At 43.8% G+C, this 18,707-nt stretch overlaps 1 protein-coding gene across 13 annotated transcripts in view; it reads left to right on the plus strand.

Moving 5' to 3' along the window:
- dmd (dystrophin) overlaps positions 1 to 18,707 on the plus strand; it is a 2,299,423-nt gene that overhangs the window by 2,235,127 nt on the left and 45,589 nt on the right. For all 13 annotated transcript variants that reach the window (XM_070893344.1, XM_070893337.1, XM_070893339.1 and 10 more), the window contains 3 exons: positions 3,853 to 4,011; positions 6,546 to 6,789; positions 7,449 to 7,572. In XM_070893344.1, coding sequence (XP_070749445.1) covers positions 3,853 to 4,011; positions 6,546 to 6,789; positions 7,449 to 7,572 — 527 coding nt within the window. The remainder of the gene's footprint in view (positions 1 to 3,852; positions 4,012 to 6,545; positions 6,790 to 7,448; positions 7,573 to 18,707) is intronic.

Below are 18,707 nucleotides of genomic sequence, written 5' to 3' on the forward strand. Positions count from 1 at the left end.
AACGGATACGATGTGGTTGGCATCACGGAGACATGGCTCCAGGGTGACCAAGGCTGGGAACTCAACATCCAAGGGTATTCAACATTTAGGAAGGATAGACAGAAAGGAAAAGGAGGTGGGGTGGCGTTGCTGGTTAAAGAAGAAATTAATGCAATAAGAAGGAAGGACATTAGCTTGGATGATGTAGAATCGGTATGGGTGGAGCTACGGAATACCAAAGGGCAGAAAACGCTAGTGGGAGTTGTGTACAGACCTCCAAACAGTAGTAGTGATGTTGGAGAGGGCATCAAACAGGAAATTAGGGGTGCATGCAATAAAGGTGCAGCAGTTATCATGGGTGACTTTAACATGCATATAGATTGGGCTAACCAAACTGGAAACAACACAGTGGAGGAGGATTTCCTGGAGTGCATAAGGGATGGTTTTCTAGACCATAAGGGAGGTCATCTTAGACTGGGTGTTGTGTAATGAGAGAGGATTAATTAGCAATCTCGTTGTGCGAGGCCCCTTGGGGAAGAGTGACCATAATATGTTGGAATTCTACATTAGGATGGAGAATGAAACAGTTAATTCAGAGACCATGGTCCAGAACTTAAAGAAGGGTAACTTTGAAGGTATGAGGCATGAATTGGCTAGGATAGATTGGCGAATGATACTTAAGGAGTTGACAGTGGATGGGCAATGGCAGACATTTAGAGACCGCATGGATGCACTACAACAATTGTACATCCCTGTCTGGCGTAAAAATAAAGTAGGGAAGGTGGCTCAACCGTGGCTATCAAGGGAAATCAGGGATAGTATTAAAGCCAAGGAAGTGGCATACAAATTGGCCAGAAATAGCAATGACCCCAGGGACTGGGAGAAATTTAGAACTCAGCAGAGGAGGACAAAGGGTTTGATTAGGGCAGGGAAAATAGAGTACGAGAGGAAGCTTACAGGGAACATTAAAATGGACTGCAAAAGCTTCTTATAGATATGTAAAGAGAAAAAGATTAGTAAAGACAAATGTAGGTCCCCTGCAGTCAGAATCAGGGGAAGTTGTAACGGGGAACAAAGAAACGGCAGACCAATTGAACAAGTACTTTGGTTCAGTATTCACTAAGGAGGACACAAACAACCTTCCGAATATAAAAGGGGTCAGAGGGTCTAGTAAGGAGGAGGAACTGAGAGAAATTGTGTTGGGGAAATTGATGGGACTGAAGGCCGATAAATTCCCAGGGCCTGATGGTCTGCATCCCAGAGTACTTAAGGAGGTGGCCTTGGAAATAGCGGATGCATTGACAGTCATTTTCCAACATTCCATGGACTCTGGACCAGTTCCTATAGAGTGGAGGGTAGCCAATGTGACCCCACTTTTTAAAAAAGGAGGGAGCGAGAAAACAGGGAATTATAGACCGGTCAGCCTGACATCGGTAGTGGGTAAAATGATGGAATCAATTATTAAGGATGTCATAGCAGTGCATTTGGAAAGAGGTGACATGATCGGTCCAAGTCAGCATGGATTTGTGAAAGGGAAATCATGTTTGACAAATCTTCTGGAATTTTTTGAGGATGTTTCCAGTAGATTGGACAAGGGAGAACCAGTTGATGTGGTGTATTTGGACTTTCAGAAGGCTTTCGACAAGGTCCCAACACAAGAGATTAATGTGCAAAGTTAAAGCACATGGGATTGGGGGTAGTGTGCTGACGTGGATTGAGAACTGGTTGAAAGACAGGAAGCAAAGAATAGGAGTAAATGGGTACTTTTCAGAATGGCAGGCAGTGACTGGTGGGGTACCGCAAGGTTCTGTGCTGAGGTCCCAGCTGTTTACATTGTACATTAATGATTTAGACGAGGGGATTAAATGTAGTATCTCCAAATTTGCGGATGACACTAAGTTGGGTGGCAGTGTGAGCTGCGAGGAGGATGCTATGAGGCTGCAGAGTGACTTGGATTGGTTAGGTGAGTGGGCAAATGCATGGCAGATGAAGTATAATGTGGATAAATGTGAGGTTATCCACTTTGGTGGATACAGAGAGACAGACTATTATCTGAATGGTGACAGATTAGGAAAAGGGGAGGTGCAACGAGACCTGGGTGTCATGGTCCATCAGTTATTGAAGGTTGGCATGCAGGTACAGCAGGTGGTTAAGAAAGCAAATGGCATGTTGGCCTTCATAGCAAGGGGATTTGAGTACAGGGGCAGGGAGGTGTTACTATAGTTGTACAGGGCCTTGGTGAGGCCACACCTGGAGTATTGTGTACAGTTTTGGTCTCCTAACCTGAGGAAGGACATTCTTGCTATTGAGGGAGTACAGCGAAGGTTCACCAGACTGATTCCCGGGATGGCGGGACTGACATATCAAGAAAGACTGGATCAACTGGGCTTGTATTCACTGGAGTTCAGAAGAACGAGAGGGGATCTCATAAAAACGTTTAAACTTCTGATGGGTTTAGACAGGTTAGATGCAGGAAGAATGTTCCCAATGTTGGGGAAGTCCAGAACCAGGGGTCACAGTCTAAGGATAAGGGGTAAGCCATTTAGGATCGAGATGAGGAGAAACCTCTTCACCCAGAGAGTGGTGAACCTGTGGAATTCTCTACCACAGAAAGTAGTTGAGGCCAATTCACAAAATATATTCAAAAAGGAGTTCGATGTAATCCTTACTACTAGGGGGATCAAGGGGTATGGCGAGAATGCAGGAATGGGGTACTGAAGTTGCATGTTCAGCCATGAACTCATTGAATGGCGGTGCAGGCTCGAAGGGCCGAATGGCCTACTCCTGCACCTATTTTTTATGTTTCTATACAATGGCATTTTCCAGGCCAGTGTGAAAATCATTAAGATGACCATTTCTAATTTATTCAATGCTAATTGTAAAGTTAAAGATTGTAGTGTTGTAGCCTCCTACCCTCCCTTTTTTAATATGTACTGCGGCTGCTCTCCCTATCTTGGTCCTCTTTGCGTTGCACATAAAGGTGAATGAAAAGTCAGATTTGTTTGTAGCATTCTCAAATGCTTTAATCGAACTAATATATTCAATATAACAAATTTAGCAAATATCAGTTTGGATGGGATGGCTTATCATAGAGATGTGGAGATGAACTTTCGCTTTCATTGTCAGTGGAAAACAATTGCTAGCGGATCAGCTTCCTGTTTTGTACGCAGACCGGTTTTCGTTTCCATCGATGGCGTGTAAAGTAGGCCGTCGCGGCCAATCGCTACCACCCATTTTCTGCCGAGCAGCAAGTGAAAATTCACCCCATGATGTGCTCAGAAATGTGAAAATTGTGTCGCTTATTCAGTGCGTGAAACGGTTAAAGGCATGAATTTTTTTAAATTCTGAGTGTTCGAATGCAGGTTTTATGGCTGCGATTCCTCTTAAATTGAGTGACTAATCCTGACCATGCCATTGTGAGGAGGCAGCAATTAGAGTCAGGGACAGGTCCATAGAGAAGGGGGGCGGGGAATTAACTATGTGTATTCTCAAACAAACACTGCCAGAAAGAATGGATTCGATAGAGGCCTGAGGGGACTAGTCTGTCCCACAGTCCTTTTAAACAGGGATGGTGCATACCACATGTCAGAAAGAGAAGGGGGTTGGGTGGGTGGGGGGGGGTCGGGGGGAGGAATGAAGAATCGAAGAGATGATATTTTTGTTACCATATGTATATATAAATTGTAAAATATTTTTCTTTTAATTCCAAACTTTGAATAAAGTTCAGCAAACCTAGATCAGAGCCTCATAACCATGCGACACACGCATTTTGCTAAATGCATCCCATGGGAATGAGTTTGGTTTGGGGAGTGCTTCTGAACACAAGTGTTGGAAGAAAGCACATTGACGGATTTTGTTTGCTATGTGTTGCAGAGATGATGAACATTTGCTGATCCAGCACTACTGCCAGAGTCTGAACCAAGAGTCACCATTGAGTCAGCCTCGGAGCCCTGCTCAAATCCTCATCTCATTGGAGAGTGAAGAGAGAGGAGAGTTGGAAAGAATCCTAGCTGACCTGGAGGATGAAAACAGGTTAGAATGCGGCAGAACAAATACAGCAGATTCAGTCTGGACTGATAGACTCAACCTCTCAATAGTATCGCTTCCACCCATAAAGTTCACCTAATGGCTACATCCCATTTTGAAAGACCACTCCCTAGTTGCTAATTATGGAGCTTAAACTCATCTACTGCCTTGCCGTAGTTAGTAATACTAAGCTGAAGTAATGCTCCCAAATCATGATAAGATTCTTCCTCTAGATCCTCAGTAGTTTTTCCTGGATGCCAGTGAGTGGAAAAAGTGCTGATGCATTGTGGAAAAAGATTGCTGTCGTTGTATTTTCCTAAAACATTATTTGCTGAAATATATAGACCTGTTTTTTTTCTCCAGGAACCCACCTGTTTTCTGGTGGTCCCAGTGCAGCACACTATGGAAAATGGGATGGAGTAAGCCACCGCTGAATCTGTGCCCCTATATCGGCCCCCCAATGTTTTCCTTCCCTCACGAGCAGGGATACCTGCTGTCTAGCCATTGCCTACCCTGCTGCATTTAAATGACAGTGAGGAGATGGGACTTGAGACAATGGTTAATTTGCATGCCTTTCTACCTCAGTACCACTGACTCACAATAAGACAGGCTGTAATGAGGGGCTAGGGTACATTTTCAGCTTCCATTTCCAGTGCAGTAACGAGCCCCCCCCCCCCCCACTCCCCTCCCCCAGCAGTGTCTTAACTCCGAAATACAGCAGGGTCCAACCCAGGAAATCCTCCACCTAGTCCCCTTCCAGCAGCAGGAGGAAAATCCAAAGTGGAATCTCATTTTTAAAAAAAGAAGAAATCCGACAACCAAGAATTGCCCAATTTGACAGCTTGTTAATCTTGTTAGAAAATGTTAACATACTTGGTCAGTATCCTGATGTTCTCGCCAAAGCATGAAAAATGTTTACTGACTGTGAATGTTCTTAGCATATGTGCAAAAACACAGAGGGTGTGAAATTCAACTTCACTGTTGGCTAGTATAATAGGCGCTGATCCGTTACCACAACTGTCTGTTTTGAGTACCTACTGAAGTTGAATTTTATCCCTCCCCTGCCCCCCACCATTAGCGTCTCAAACCTTCACTAATATCGATGTGATCAACATTTCCTTTGAACTCTGATTATTAGGTTCAAACCTATGGACATGGTTGGTGAAGCATGCTCAGATGTAATGGAATACAGAAAGAACCAATTAGTGAACATATTATCTGGTGGAATTTTTCTTCTAACATTAACACTTGTCAATACTGATACAAATAATAATAATAACTTTTATTTATGTAGCGCCTTTAACATAATAAAACGTCCCAAGGCGCTTCACAACAATTTTACAACGTGTTAGATATTGACCAGGAAAAGAGAGAAAAAGCATGTAAAGGAAGTGTAAAAAGCGGTTAAAGGCTCGGGTCCGAAGAGGTAGCCAAAATGCGCACACAGATAGACACAGGCAAAAAAACTTTAATAAAAAGAAATTTAAATTATATTGTAAATAATACAATAAGGAGTATACAATAGTAAGATCAGTATAATAAAGATTAATTATAATTAAACAAAATTAAATAATATATACCATAATTATAAATTAAGTTAAAATGAGAAAATCAGCAATTGAATCAAATTAAATCAGTTATTAGCTTTCTTTAAGATTCATTCCCTGTCCAGTGATTCAATTAATTTGGAAGAACCAATCACTGTCCTCCATCCTTGTGATGACATAATTTTATTAATTTTTATTTCTCACTTAGTCCTCTTGATAGGACCTGTAAGAGCTCCAGGTTCAAGCTGCCTCTGCTGTCAAGGAGACGCTGATGTTTAAATCTCCCTCCAGCTGCTCCAGGCTCGAGCTGCCTCCGTTGTCAGGGAGATGCTGATGTTTAACTCTTCCTCCAGCTACTCCAGGCTCGCGGTGCCTCCGTTGTCAGGAAGACGCTGATGTAATAAAATATAATATAAACAGAGACAGGGTCTAGTCTAATATTAATAGAGACAGAGTCTAATGTAATATAAATAGGGACTAAGATAGGTGACAAGTCCGATTGCGGTAATTATAGAGGAGTTTCTCTGCTGTCTGCCACAGGGAAAGTCATTGCAAGAATCCTCCTCAATCGCCTTCTCCCAGTGGCTGAAGAGCTCCTCCCAGAGTCGCAATGCAGATTCCGCCCACTACAGGGCACGATGGACATGATCTCCGCGCATCAAATTCAAGAAAGAAAAATGGGAATTAACCCTCTATGCACTTAAATCTATTAGCATACATTCAAATTTCATTTCAGAATCCTAAATCTGATCAGCATAATTGAAATGTTGATATTGTTGTCATAGGAGATTGTCATCCAAATAATTTTAAGTGAAGCCCAATGAGAAACCTCACGACCACAATGTTGTAATTTTGAATGTTGAATAACTATTGGGATAATATCAGTTTAGCACAAAGACCTTTAATGAGGTCAAATAGCACACCAGCTTCTTTTCTAAATAGCCTCTCAACCCCAACAATACAGTTCATTTAATTTGTACCCTTTTTTTCCAGAAACCTTCAATCTGAGTATGAGAGGCTGAAGGAGCAGCATGATCACAAAGGCCTGTCTCCCTTGCCATCCCCTCCTGAGATGATGCCCATTTCACCACAGAGCCCCAGGGATGCTGAGCTAATCGCTGAAGCCAAACTGCTTCGTCAGCACAAAGGTCGCCTTGAGGCTAGGATGCAGATCCTGGAAGATCACAACAAACAGTTGGAATCCCAACTGCACAGGCTGAGGCAGCTGTTGGAGCAGGTAAGGAATGCCTGGGCTTATACAACCTGTCAGGCGTAACTAAAAAATGACCAACCTCGTTTTCCAGAACTGATTGCCTCTTTATAGTCTTTTTATTTTCTTCTACTAATGCCCAGTAGCACAAGAACATTCCCCAAACTAAGGGGGCAAGCAGGGAACTTGCACTACAGGCTGTGACAGCACTAATCTTACTTTGGGGTTACTCCTCTTCAACTTTCCCTCCTGGTGGAAGTGTTTTCTTTCTACGTACAACCTCTCCTGATAATCCGAGGTGGAATCACAGAATCATGAAGATTTGTCCTACAGGCCCATGGTACAGGGTTTTGGAGCACCAACACTTTGTAACACTGTCTTTTCACAAGTGGGAGGTTTTCATTTTAAAAATAATCAGACTTCCAAAACTATTCTGAACCAAAGCTGCAGTATTACTAAATACTGTGTAGGAAGCAGGAGTATACTATTTACTCCTCTCTGCTGCTGACACACTTTCTGGTGCAAATATCGGTCTGGTCTCACTATCCCAAGTAAGACCGGTTTTAGACCACGGTTCAATGCTATCAGATTAGACCTAAAGTGGTCTCGGATCATGGTTTATCTACAAGACATAAACTGAATGCAGATTAACGAGTTGTAACCTTCTTTCTCATTGCTGTTTGCAGCCACAGGCGGATGTCAGGGTAAATGGCACTACAGTCTCCTCCCCTTCCACTTCCTCGCAAAGATCCGACAGCAGCCAGCCAGTGCTACTCCATGGAGTCGGCAGTCAGACTTCAGGAATAATGGGTAAGGAATAGTTGTTGCAACATTGAAGACCTAGTAGGTGACTCTAGTGAGAAAATGCTCTGCTAACTGCAGTGTGATCATAAGAAGGGGTCCTGTTAAGTTACAGGTGCAGTATTGTACATACATTTTACTATCCTGTACTTTTGAAGGCATGTTACATTTTGTGAATGTCAGTTGTGGAGCCGGAGAAATGACTGAGGGAAGCAAAGTACTCCTGTGATATGGATCATTGTAGCTCCAGCATTGCTGCTTTGAGTTTGTGTTCAGAAGGTTTGAGTTCTGCCATTGAAACTTAGCAACCAACTCTCACCACTTCTCAATCACTTTGCTGGATAGCTCAGCACTCTCAAGAGAAATGATATGGGGTAATGAGAGCTGTCCGGCAAGCCTGAGCAGATACATTGACTACAAAGAAGTCTAAGACACAGACCATTAGGGTCTGACAGATGGAGGAGCTTAATTTTAACAAATAAAGGAATAAAATGGGAGTCAATTTGTTAAGCTTATTTATTCATACTTCCATTTTATTTTTTGTTACCCCTTTATCCATAAACTATTCTTATTCTTAACTTCTGGGATGTGCCTTTTAATACCAAACAGGTTACAAACCCAACAAAGTACCTGATGCTGGCTGTTGTCATGGCTACGTTAAGAGTTCTCAGCTAACTATTTTGGCTGTGCTTCTGTTATAAAAATGAATGTCTTTGTCCCATGAACATAGCGCACACTAAAAATAGGGTCAAAAGCACTCCATATTTACTTGCATATAGAAGCACACAATAGTCACAGGACATTGATTTTAATGAAAGGGGGGGTGGCATGTAGCAAAAATAAAATAAATCAAACCGTTATAAGTTAAACTTTATTACTGGTGCACTGCTGCCAAGTAGCATTAAGCTGTACAGAAGTCGTAGTATAACTTCAGCCTGATGATAACAGTTAGGGAGTCAGACTAGTGATAACAAGAGAACTTTGTGCATTTCCACGGTCCCATGGGGCCTTTGATGGGCTGTATAGGCAGACAGTCTCATTCAAAGGACAGTACTGAAGTGTCAGTCTGGATTATGCATGTGGGACTTGAAACCACAATTCTCTGAACTTGAGGCAAAAGTACTACCAACTGAGCCAAGCTAACACTCTGAGCATCCTGTCTTCACAAGATCACAAGACAGTTACCGAGGAGGATGCAGCCTGTTCGAGGGCATCCAGCCAGATAAAAAGAAAATTACAATCCCTACTCCATCAAGTATCCAACTGTTTCATAGTCAAATGTTTGGCATACATTTTATTTGCTATTAAATAAAGAGCCAACTATCACTTTCATCACAGATGCCATAGGGCCGATTTTCTGAATGCACACTTCGAACACCAAGCCTTAAACATCCCAGAGCAGGTGTTTGAGAAATCGGCCCTCGTGTCGGTGATGCACGGAATTATTCAATGTGATTTATGTAATTGTGTCTCGTGTATTCTCATGCCTGAATTCTAACTTGCCCCAAATCCCGTTTATCCATCACCCCTCAATGTTAAAATTCTCATCCCTCTATGGGCTCGTCCCTCTCTATACCTGTAACCTCCTCCGGCCCTACAACCCTCAGAGATTTCTGCACTCCTCCAATTCTGGCCTCTTCCGCATCCCCAATTTTAATGACTCTACCATTGATGGCCGTGCCTTCAGCTGCCTAAGCCCTCAGTTTTGGAATTGCCTCCCTCAACCTCTCCACCTTTAAGTCATTCTTTAAAACCTACCCTCTGACCAAGATTTTGGTCACCTGTCCTAATAGGGGAACGGCAGCATAGTGGTTATGTTACTGGATCCAGCAGCCTGGACTAATAATCTGAAAACCCGGATTCATATCCCACCACGGTAGCTGTGGAATTTAAATTCAGTTAATTAAATAAATCTGGAATTAAAAAGCTAGTATCAGTAATGGTGACCATGTAATTTCTGGATTGTTCGGAGAAACCTAACTGGTTCACTAATATCCTTTAGGGAAGGAAATCTACCATCCTTACCCGGTCTGGCCTATATGTGACTCCAGACCTACAGCAAAGTGGTTGACTCTTAACTGTCCTCTGAAATGGCCTAGCAAGCCACTCAGTTAAGGGAAATTAGGGATGGGCAATAAATGCTGACCTTGCCAGCGATGCCCACATCCAATGAATCGGTAGTGCTAGGTGGCTCCTGTCAAATTTTGTCTGATTACTGTCCTGTGAAGCACCTTGGGATGTTTTTACTGTGCTAAAGGTGCTGTTACATAAATGCAAGTTGTTGTATAAGGAAATAAAATGGCTTTGTTAAATATTAATTTTTAAAAGGTTTTTTTAAAATGTAACTTGCAAATGCATTTTAGTAACATGAAAGAGACATGCGATTAACAAGTTGAAGATTAAGTGAAAATCCACTTGAGTAGAACCTCAGGCAGACAGTAGCTTATGCTGGACCTTGATATTAATGAAATTGTAAATTAGGAGGATATCTGAGGGGGGAAAAAAATAGAAGTACAGGGAGGAAGTATAACCTGACAGATTATTTTGAAATATTGGCGCTAATCTATCTCATTAAAGTTGCCTGTTACATTGCAGTGTTTTTGATCTTTTTTATTCTTCATGGAAAGGATTTGGGAATGAGTTATGCTTAAGTACTGTGGGCTCAATTTTGGCCAGGAGTTGCTCTGTTTTTTGGGGGTATTTTGTGCAGCGCTCCATCATAGAAGACCTTTACGATAGCACTGCCGATTACGGGAATCAGTTCCTTTGTGTACGTTCTCAGTTTAGTATGAATGGGAGTCAGGACTGGCCTTGCTGCACCACAGTTTATCGAAAGTCTTTTTGCTCATTATGGACTGGCTCGCGTCCATGTCCAGCTCCATTGACACCGGGAGTCCATTTAATTCAACCTTCAGCATTATCGGGGGACACTTTGTGGTAAATGTGTGCGCCTCATATACCTCTGCCTCCTCAGTCTGAGGCTCTGGTTCACTGTCATCCACTGTGGATCTGTCCTCCTCTGCAACATGGTGGTTTGCAGGATTAGCAGGGTTTGCAGCTCGCCTGTACATACATTGGAGGTGTCCCATTGTTCCACAGCCCTTGCAAACGTATCCTCTGAAGCGGCACGAATGGAAGCGATGATCACGTCCACAGCGCCAACAAGGTGTTAATGGCCTTGCATTCACCACCCTTGATGGTGGACTCTGAGACATCTGCGGATGGGCAGCTGCAGGCATGTGAATCCTGCCCTGCACGTTACGATTCAAAAACAACATTACTTTGTTCACAGTACTTGCAACAGCACTCGTATGCTGAGAGATTTATTTGATATTGTCACTGCTGGCGATGAACGACAGGGCTATCGCTATGGCTTTACTCAAGGTTGGGGTCTCTATAGTCAAAAGTTTGCGAAGTATTACTTCAGGGCCACTGCCAAGCACAAAGAAGTCCCTGAGCATGTGCTCCAAGTGTCCTTCAAATTCGCAATGTCCTGCAAGGCGCCTTAGCTCGCCACTTCCTGGCCTTCAGACCTCTTGTATGTGTAGAACCGGTACCTCGCCATCAGAACGCTTTCCTTCGGGTTTAGATGCTCCCGGACCAGTGTGCACAAATCATCGTACGACTTCTCTGTGGAGCAAGAAGATTTTCATGAAGCCATACGTTGGTGCCCCGCAAACGGTGAGCCGAGGATCGCCCTTCGTTTGGCAGTGTTCGCTTCTCCTTCCAGCTCGTTGGCCACGAAGTATTGGTCGAGTCGCTCCACGAAGGTTTCCCAATCATCTCCCTCCGAAAATTTCTCCAGAATGCCCACGGTTCTCTGCATTGTTGTGTTGGAGTTCGTCATCTGTATCTCGTCGCCAGTTGTTATGTATTGAATAAAGAATCTGACCAGATACTGTGAGCTTAAAGTAGTGTGTGACCGTAGTCGTTTATTACAGGTCCCAGAGTGCCTCTCCAGCCTGTGAGGCCTCCTTATGTACAGGTGCTCCCAAGGGATTGTGGGATCCCTTGAGACTCCAGGGGATGAGCCCTCTGGTGGATAAACATTGTATTTATCGGTTTACATATATAACACCCTCCACCAATGTTCCCCAATCGGGGCGTCCCGCGCAGCCCGTCGCCGGCTGCTGCCCTCTGAAAGAAATGCCACGCGTGTGCACCCACACCCGCTGCAGCTAATTTAAAGGGATCACGCACCAGGAAATAAATTAGGGGGGCATTGCCCTTCACGCCTCCCCTTAAATATCAGGGCCATTCAGTCGAGATGGGCCCTATTCATTTTGAGAATGGCGGGAGATGTTGAGATCTGCGCCCTAAAGCTGGGAAAGAGACAAGCATACTGGGGAATCACTGAACTGGCAGGATTTCAGAGGGATAGCCTTTTGACTCCCTTTGAATACACAGAGAGGAAAGGAGAAATAGTTAAATAGGCAGTCAGCCAGCCAACAATGCCCGGGGTGGAAGCCTGGCCCAGCAAGCGGAATTTCACTCATCTGAAGACCAGGGGGCTGAAATTCAGGGTCCCGATAAGGCCCGTTACTGCCGGAATGCGGCGGCCAAGTGGCGTAATCCAATGGCCACCGATTTCTGGTCGAATGGCTGCTGCCAGAATAACTCAGCAGGGGGTTTTCTGGCAGTCCCCACTTCCGCCCCGCCACTGCTGAATGGCCTTAAGTGCATCCTCAGTGCACGCACCGCCGGAGCCCGAATAATCTAATGCCCGCCCAGCGATGCCCCGACAGCTTTTTCTGTTGGTGCACTTTGCATTCTGTCTGTGAGCTCTGGCTGTGTGGCGGCCGTATAAGGCAAGGGCCCAATGCCGCCGCCGCCATTTTATTTTTTTCCAGACTATTGTGCCCCCTCTTGGGGGCCAGGCTGTTGGCCCAGCCGAAACCCTCCCTGGTGGCCCAGTGAGATTTGCCGATTCTCTCCCCTTTAAAGGAGGGGAGAGACGTGGTGACACAGACGTGCAATAACATCCCCAGCGCTCCGCTCCTGAGTGACAGTGACTCCACTTACGCCCCCTCACCAGCACTTACTGCCGCACTCCCGCCCCCATTATGATCGCGTGTGTGTGTGTGAGTATTGTCACATACGACGGAGCCTGGTCTCCAGTCATCTTGGATCCCCTTGCCACTGGACCGAGACCTTGCTCCGTCAAGCCCGTGTGGTGGCTGGTGTGCAACGGCCACCCACGTTAAAAGAATTCACGCACAGGCATCTTCCACCGTTTAAAATGAGTTCATCGGGTCACCTGAGTACTCATTTTTAGTGTGCAAGCAAATCGTCCTCGACCCTGAGGGACTGTCTATGATGATGATCATGATTGACTTCTGGTCCACTCCAAAAAAAAAAGACCAATACCTGAATATTGATCAAGAGTCGACCTCTTCCAAGACGGTGGTAAAAGCACTTAAAAACCGGTAAGTGTGGCAGCTTTCTTGCGGGCCTGAATTTCGGCTCCCAGAACTCTTCACGAGCAGATGCTCAGGAAAAGATAAGCAAGCCCACCACTCGGGATAGTATGACATTTCTTTTATTTATTTTTTTTGTTTTTGAGGTCTCTGCTGTTAGTTGAATCAAGGTGAGATCTGATTGCATCTGTTCCTCTGTACACTTACTTGATGTCTGTAAAAATAAGGCAGCTTCAGGATTTATATCTGGCCTTGTTTCACTGAAGTGTTTCAGTCCACTTTCAAATGAGAAGTGGATATGGAGGCATTTGTAATGACATGTGGCGGGGGTGGGGTTAAAATTCTCTCAGCAGGGGCACCAAATGGGCGGTACCAATTGGCCAGCGATTTCCTTTTCACATTGGGAAGGGAATTTGGGCGGGGTGTATAACAGATGGCAAATCCACTGCCGCCCATTTTTGCCCCCACCGAAGTCAGATCTCAAGGGGGCCCTATTGTTACACCCCACTATCGTATAGTTCGAGATTGGGCCAGAACGTAAGATACTCGAGCCACTTACGGGAGTGATCAGCACCCCCGAACTAGAGAGAACAGTGTCACTGAGTAACCAATGATTGTAAGAGTTTAGAATAACATAGCATTTTTCAAATAGTGCCCGAGATGCAGAAAGCACTGCCAACCAATGTTCCCTGTAATTATTTTTCGGGCTGTGTGGCCCATTCAAAATACCACGCATGTGCATTTTTTCTATTGAAAAGCCGGCTTTGCGGGATCCCTGGAGCTACAGGGAATATTGCTGCCTACATTACTTCAAGGAATTTGTACTATATATATTTTAAGGAGAAATCATTTGTGCAATCATTTTTTGCCCCTTTTGTCCCCTCCGCTCCTGAAGGTGTGACTGATGCTTGGAGATGGTTTCAGTCCTTTGGTGCCTCACCCAAGTGGTGCTTCTTCATGAGCTGTTTGACTGTGGTAGGTATCACAGCCAAATCAATCCTGTCCAGACACGCAAACTTTTTGACATGGATCACTTGGATAGTAATCAGGATGAGGCAAATTGATTCCCCCCCGCCCTCCCTTCATAGTATAAGGGTCCCTGCGGAGAATTGTCATGTCCCCAGCGTTTCCCCCAGATGGGATCAGCTAACTCAGCACAAGTCCAGGATTAATCCAGGTACCTTCCTGGTTTACATGACCTAATACCTCATTAGGCAGTGCTTCTGTCACTGAGGCTACTGGGGCTTTTCCCTTCTGCTGCTTCTAACAAAGCTCTCCTGGTCCAATGTTCTGTGACACTGAAATGGATCATTGATTACAAAAGTGATGGTGATTCACGAGAAAATTGGGAGCCCTGGGGATCGGACATGCTGACCTCTAAGCACAATTCTCTAAATTGCGTTTCAGCCGACGAAGCCTCACAGAATTTACCCTATAGTTTCATATGGCCCATCTTTCTTGTATTGATTAGGAGAAATGGTTTGTTAATAGCACTGGGAAGCTTTTCAATCTCAACTTACTAATGGTTGTTTATATTGACGAGAACTAAGTGGTAAGTACATATTGCACGACTGAAAATTCATTCAGGAAAAAAGAGATTGGGCCTAAAATTCCAGCCTGGCCTGGCCCGTACGAAGTGCGCACAGACCTGACGAGGCGTCGCAAAAGCCGTTTTTCGAGGCGCGATGCATATGCGCCGATTACCAGCTTTTCCGATCTGTCAAAGATCTTTCTTGACAGATCTTCTGCATTCCCGGGAGAAGGACATCCGCGCGGGAGAGATTGGGCTATTTGCTCATCTCTTGCCCAGCGAGTGTCCTTCAAACTTTTACACCTGATAAAAGCAGGCGCATAGCAGCGTAAGAGTTTTGAAACATATATAAAATTAAATTTAAATACACATTTTTATAATAAAAACCCTGTCCATTAAAGTAAGTTTACTTTTAACCCTATTAAAACACATAAAAAAAAATCCAAAAAATACACATTTTTTCGAAAACATTTAATTACATTTAATTTCAGCTAATTTTAAATATGTGAGGTGTTTTATTTATTATGCTTTGTTTGTGTGTTTTAGGGATTTTTCTCATTGATAGTAATGGGAACTTGTACAAACGGAGTTCCCATTTTTAATCAATGAGAATACTGCATCTTCATTGGTTGTCCAGGCCCATGTGATTTCAGCTTATTCCACGTGATTCTGACATACTTCGAATACAGGTCCCCATGAGCTATGCAGTGAATCTTGGCCTCCAACCGGGAACAACATTTAGATTCTGAGATTTTTTTTCAATTTTAGGCCCAATATGTTTTCGGCACTGAGGCGACTACTTGAAAAATGTTGCCTCACCCAAAAGGGCTAACAGCAACCGCTCATTATAAGTTGTGCCAAAATAGATCTTTGATCAAAATATTAAAACGTTACCTGTTTAAACCCTGAACTACTTGTAGTGAGTGTTTAAAAATATATATATATGCATAAAGTGATTATCAGCATAGCACACCCTCAAAGTGGCTGGTGCCAGTGACCTTTGCATCCCTCCAATTTTATCTGGAAAATAGGTGTTTGAAACATCAATATGAAAAAGAGATCAGGAAGTTCCGGGAAGATGGGAAAAGATACTTCGACTCCTTGGTGTGGGTTAGCATAAAGATGGTAGACTGCATGCAGCAAGAGGCAGGCAGCAGGCAATTAATTTTAGTTATATTTTTAAGATTTTGTATAATGAATCATTCTATAAGCTGCAATGGCACATTCAATATATTAGTGCTTATACTGCGAACAACTGAATCTTAGCAAAAGAGTTTCATTCAAGTATATTTCTGCGGCAACAGAAATAGGTTCAGAAGCTTGAGATTTATACGCTAGTAATGATTGATTACTGGCTGGCTAGACTTTCAAGAACAAGAATTGCAAACTGTCAAGTGAATTTTTCTTCAAACAGTTTGGTTATTATAATCAAAAGAATTATTATTATTGTGTGGCTCTGCTGCACAGGAGGGCAGGAAAAAGAGTGGGAGAGCTATAGTGGTACGGGATTCTATTGTAAGGGGAAGAGATAAACGTTTCTGCAGCCGCAATCGAGCCTCCTGGTGCAAGGGTCAAGGATGTTTCGGAGCGGTTGCAGGACATTTTGGAGGGGGAGGGTGAACAGCCAGTTGTCTTGGTGCATATCGGTACCAACAATATAGGTAAAAAACGGGATGAGGTCCTCGAGGCTGAATTTAGGGAGCTAGGAGTTAAATTAAAAAGTAGGACCTCAAAGGTAGTAATCTCAGGATTGCTACCAGTGCCACGTGCTAGTCAGAGTAGGAATCGCAGGATAGCGCAGATGAATATGTGGCTTGAGGAGTGGTGCAGCAGGGAGGGATTCAAATTCCTGGGACATTGGAACCGGTTCTGGCGGAGGTGGGACCAGTACAAACCGGACTGTCTGCACCTGGGCAGGACCGTAACCAATGTCCTGGGGGAGTGTTTGCTAGTGCTGTTGGGGAGGGGTTATACTAATATGGCAGAGAGATGGGAAACTATGCAGGGAGACAGAGGGAAGTAGAATGGAGGCAGAAGCAAAAGATAGAAAGAAGAAAAGTAAAAGTGGAGGGCAGAGAAACCCAAAGCAAAAATCAAAAAGGGCCACATTACAGCAAAATTCTAAAGGGGCAAAGTGTGTTAAAAAGACAAGCCTGAAGGCGCTGTGCCTTAATGTGAGAAGTATTCATAATAAGGTGGACAAATTAACTGCACAGACAGCAATAAATGAATATGATATAATTGGCATCATGGAGACATGGCTCCAGGGTGACCAAGGCTGGGAACTCAACATCCAGGGATATTCAACATTCAGGAAGGATAGACAGAAAGGAAAAGGAGATGGGATAGCGTTGCTGGTTAAAGAGGAAATTAACGCAATGGTAAGGAAGGACATTAGCTTGGACGATGTGGAATCTGTATGGGTGGAGCTGCGGAATACCAAAGGGCAGAAAATGTTAGTGGGAGTTGTGTACAAACTGTAGTCGTGAGATTGGGGACAGCATCAAACAAGAAATTAGGGATGCGTGCAATAAACGTACAGCAGTTATCATGGGCGACTTTAATCTATATATAGATTCGGCTAACCAAACTGGTAGTAATACAGTGGAGGAGGATTTCCTGGAGTGTATTAGAGATGGTTTTCTAGACCAATATTTTGAGGAACCAACTAGAGGCTGGCCATCCTAGACTGAGTGATGTGTAATGAGAAAGGAGGAATTAGCAATCTTCTTGTGCGAGGCCCCTTGGGGAAGAGTGACCATAATATGGCATAATTCTTTATTAAGATTGAGAGTGACACAGTTAATTCAGAGACTGGGGTCCTGAACTTAAGGAAAGGTAACTTCGATGGTATGACACATGAATTGGCTAGAATAGACTGGCAAATGATAATTAAAGGATTGAAGGTGGATAGGCAATGGTAAGCATTTAAAGATCACATGGATGAACTTCAACAATTGTACATCCCTGTCTGGAGTAAAATAAAACGGGGAAGGTGGCTCAACTGTGGCTAACAAGGGAAATTAAGGATAGTGTTAAATCCAAGGAAGAGGCATATAAATTGGCCAGAAAAAGCAGCAAACCTGAGGACTGGGAGAAATTTAGAATTCAGCAGAGGAGGACAAAGGGTTTAATTAGGAGGGGAAAAATAGAGTATGAGAGCAAGCTTGCCGGAACGTAAAAATTGACTGCAAAAGCTTCTATAGATATGTGAAGAGAAAAAGATTAGTGAAGACAAACGTAGGTCCCTTGCAGTCAGATTCAGGTGAAATTATAATGGGGAACAAAGAAATGGCAGACCAGTTGAACAAATACTTTGGTTCTGTCTTCACGAAGGAAGACACAAATAACCTTCCGGAAATACTAGGGGACCGAGGGTCTAGTGAAAAGGAGGAACTGAAGGAAATCCTTATTAGGCGGGAAATTGTGTTAGGGAAATTGATGGGATTGAAGGCCGATAAATCTCCAGGGCCCGATAGTCTGCATGCCAGAGTACTTAAGGAAGTGGCCCTAGAAATAGTGGATGCATTGGTGATCATTTTCCAACAGTCTATCGACACTGGATCAGTTCCTATGGACTGGAGACTAGCTAATATAACACCACTTTTTAAAAAAGGAGGGAGAGAAAACGGGTAATTTTCGATCGGTTAGCCTGACATCAGAAGTGGGGAAAATGTTGGACTCAATTATTAAAGATGAAATAGCAGCGCATTTGGAAAGCAGTGACAGGATCGGTCCAAGTACCATGGATTTATGAAAGGGAAATCATGCTTGACAAATCTTCTGGAATTTTTAAGGATGTAACTAGTAGAGTGGACAAGGGAGAACCAGTGGATGTGGTGTATTTGAACTTTCAGAAGGCTTTTGACAAGGTCCCACACAAGAGATTGGAGTGCAAAATTAAAGCACATGGTATTGGGGGTAATGTACTGAATTGGATAGAGAACTGGTTGGCAGACGGGAAGCAGAGAGTCGGGATAAACGGGCCCTTTTCAGAATGGCAGGCAGTGACTAGTGGGGTGCCGCAGGGTTCAGTGCTGGGACCCCAGCTATTTACAATATACATTAATGATTTAGATGAAGGAATTGAGTGTAATATCTCCAAGTTTGCAGATGACACTAAGCTGTGTGGTGGTGTGAGCTGTGAGGAGGACGCTAAGAGACTGCAGGGTGACTTGGACAGGTTAGGTGAGTGG

This window comes from Pristiophorus japonicus, chromosome 11 (genome assembly GCF_044704955.1).
Source record: "Pristiophorus japonicus isolate sPriJap1 chromosome 11, sPriJap1.hap1, whole genome shotgun sequence".
Taxonomy (NCBI): Eukaryota; Metazoa; Chordata; class Chondrichthyes; family Pristiophoridae; genus Pristiophorus; species Pristiophorus japonicus.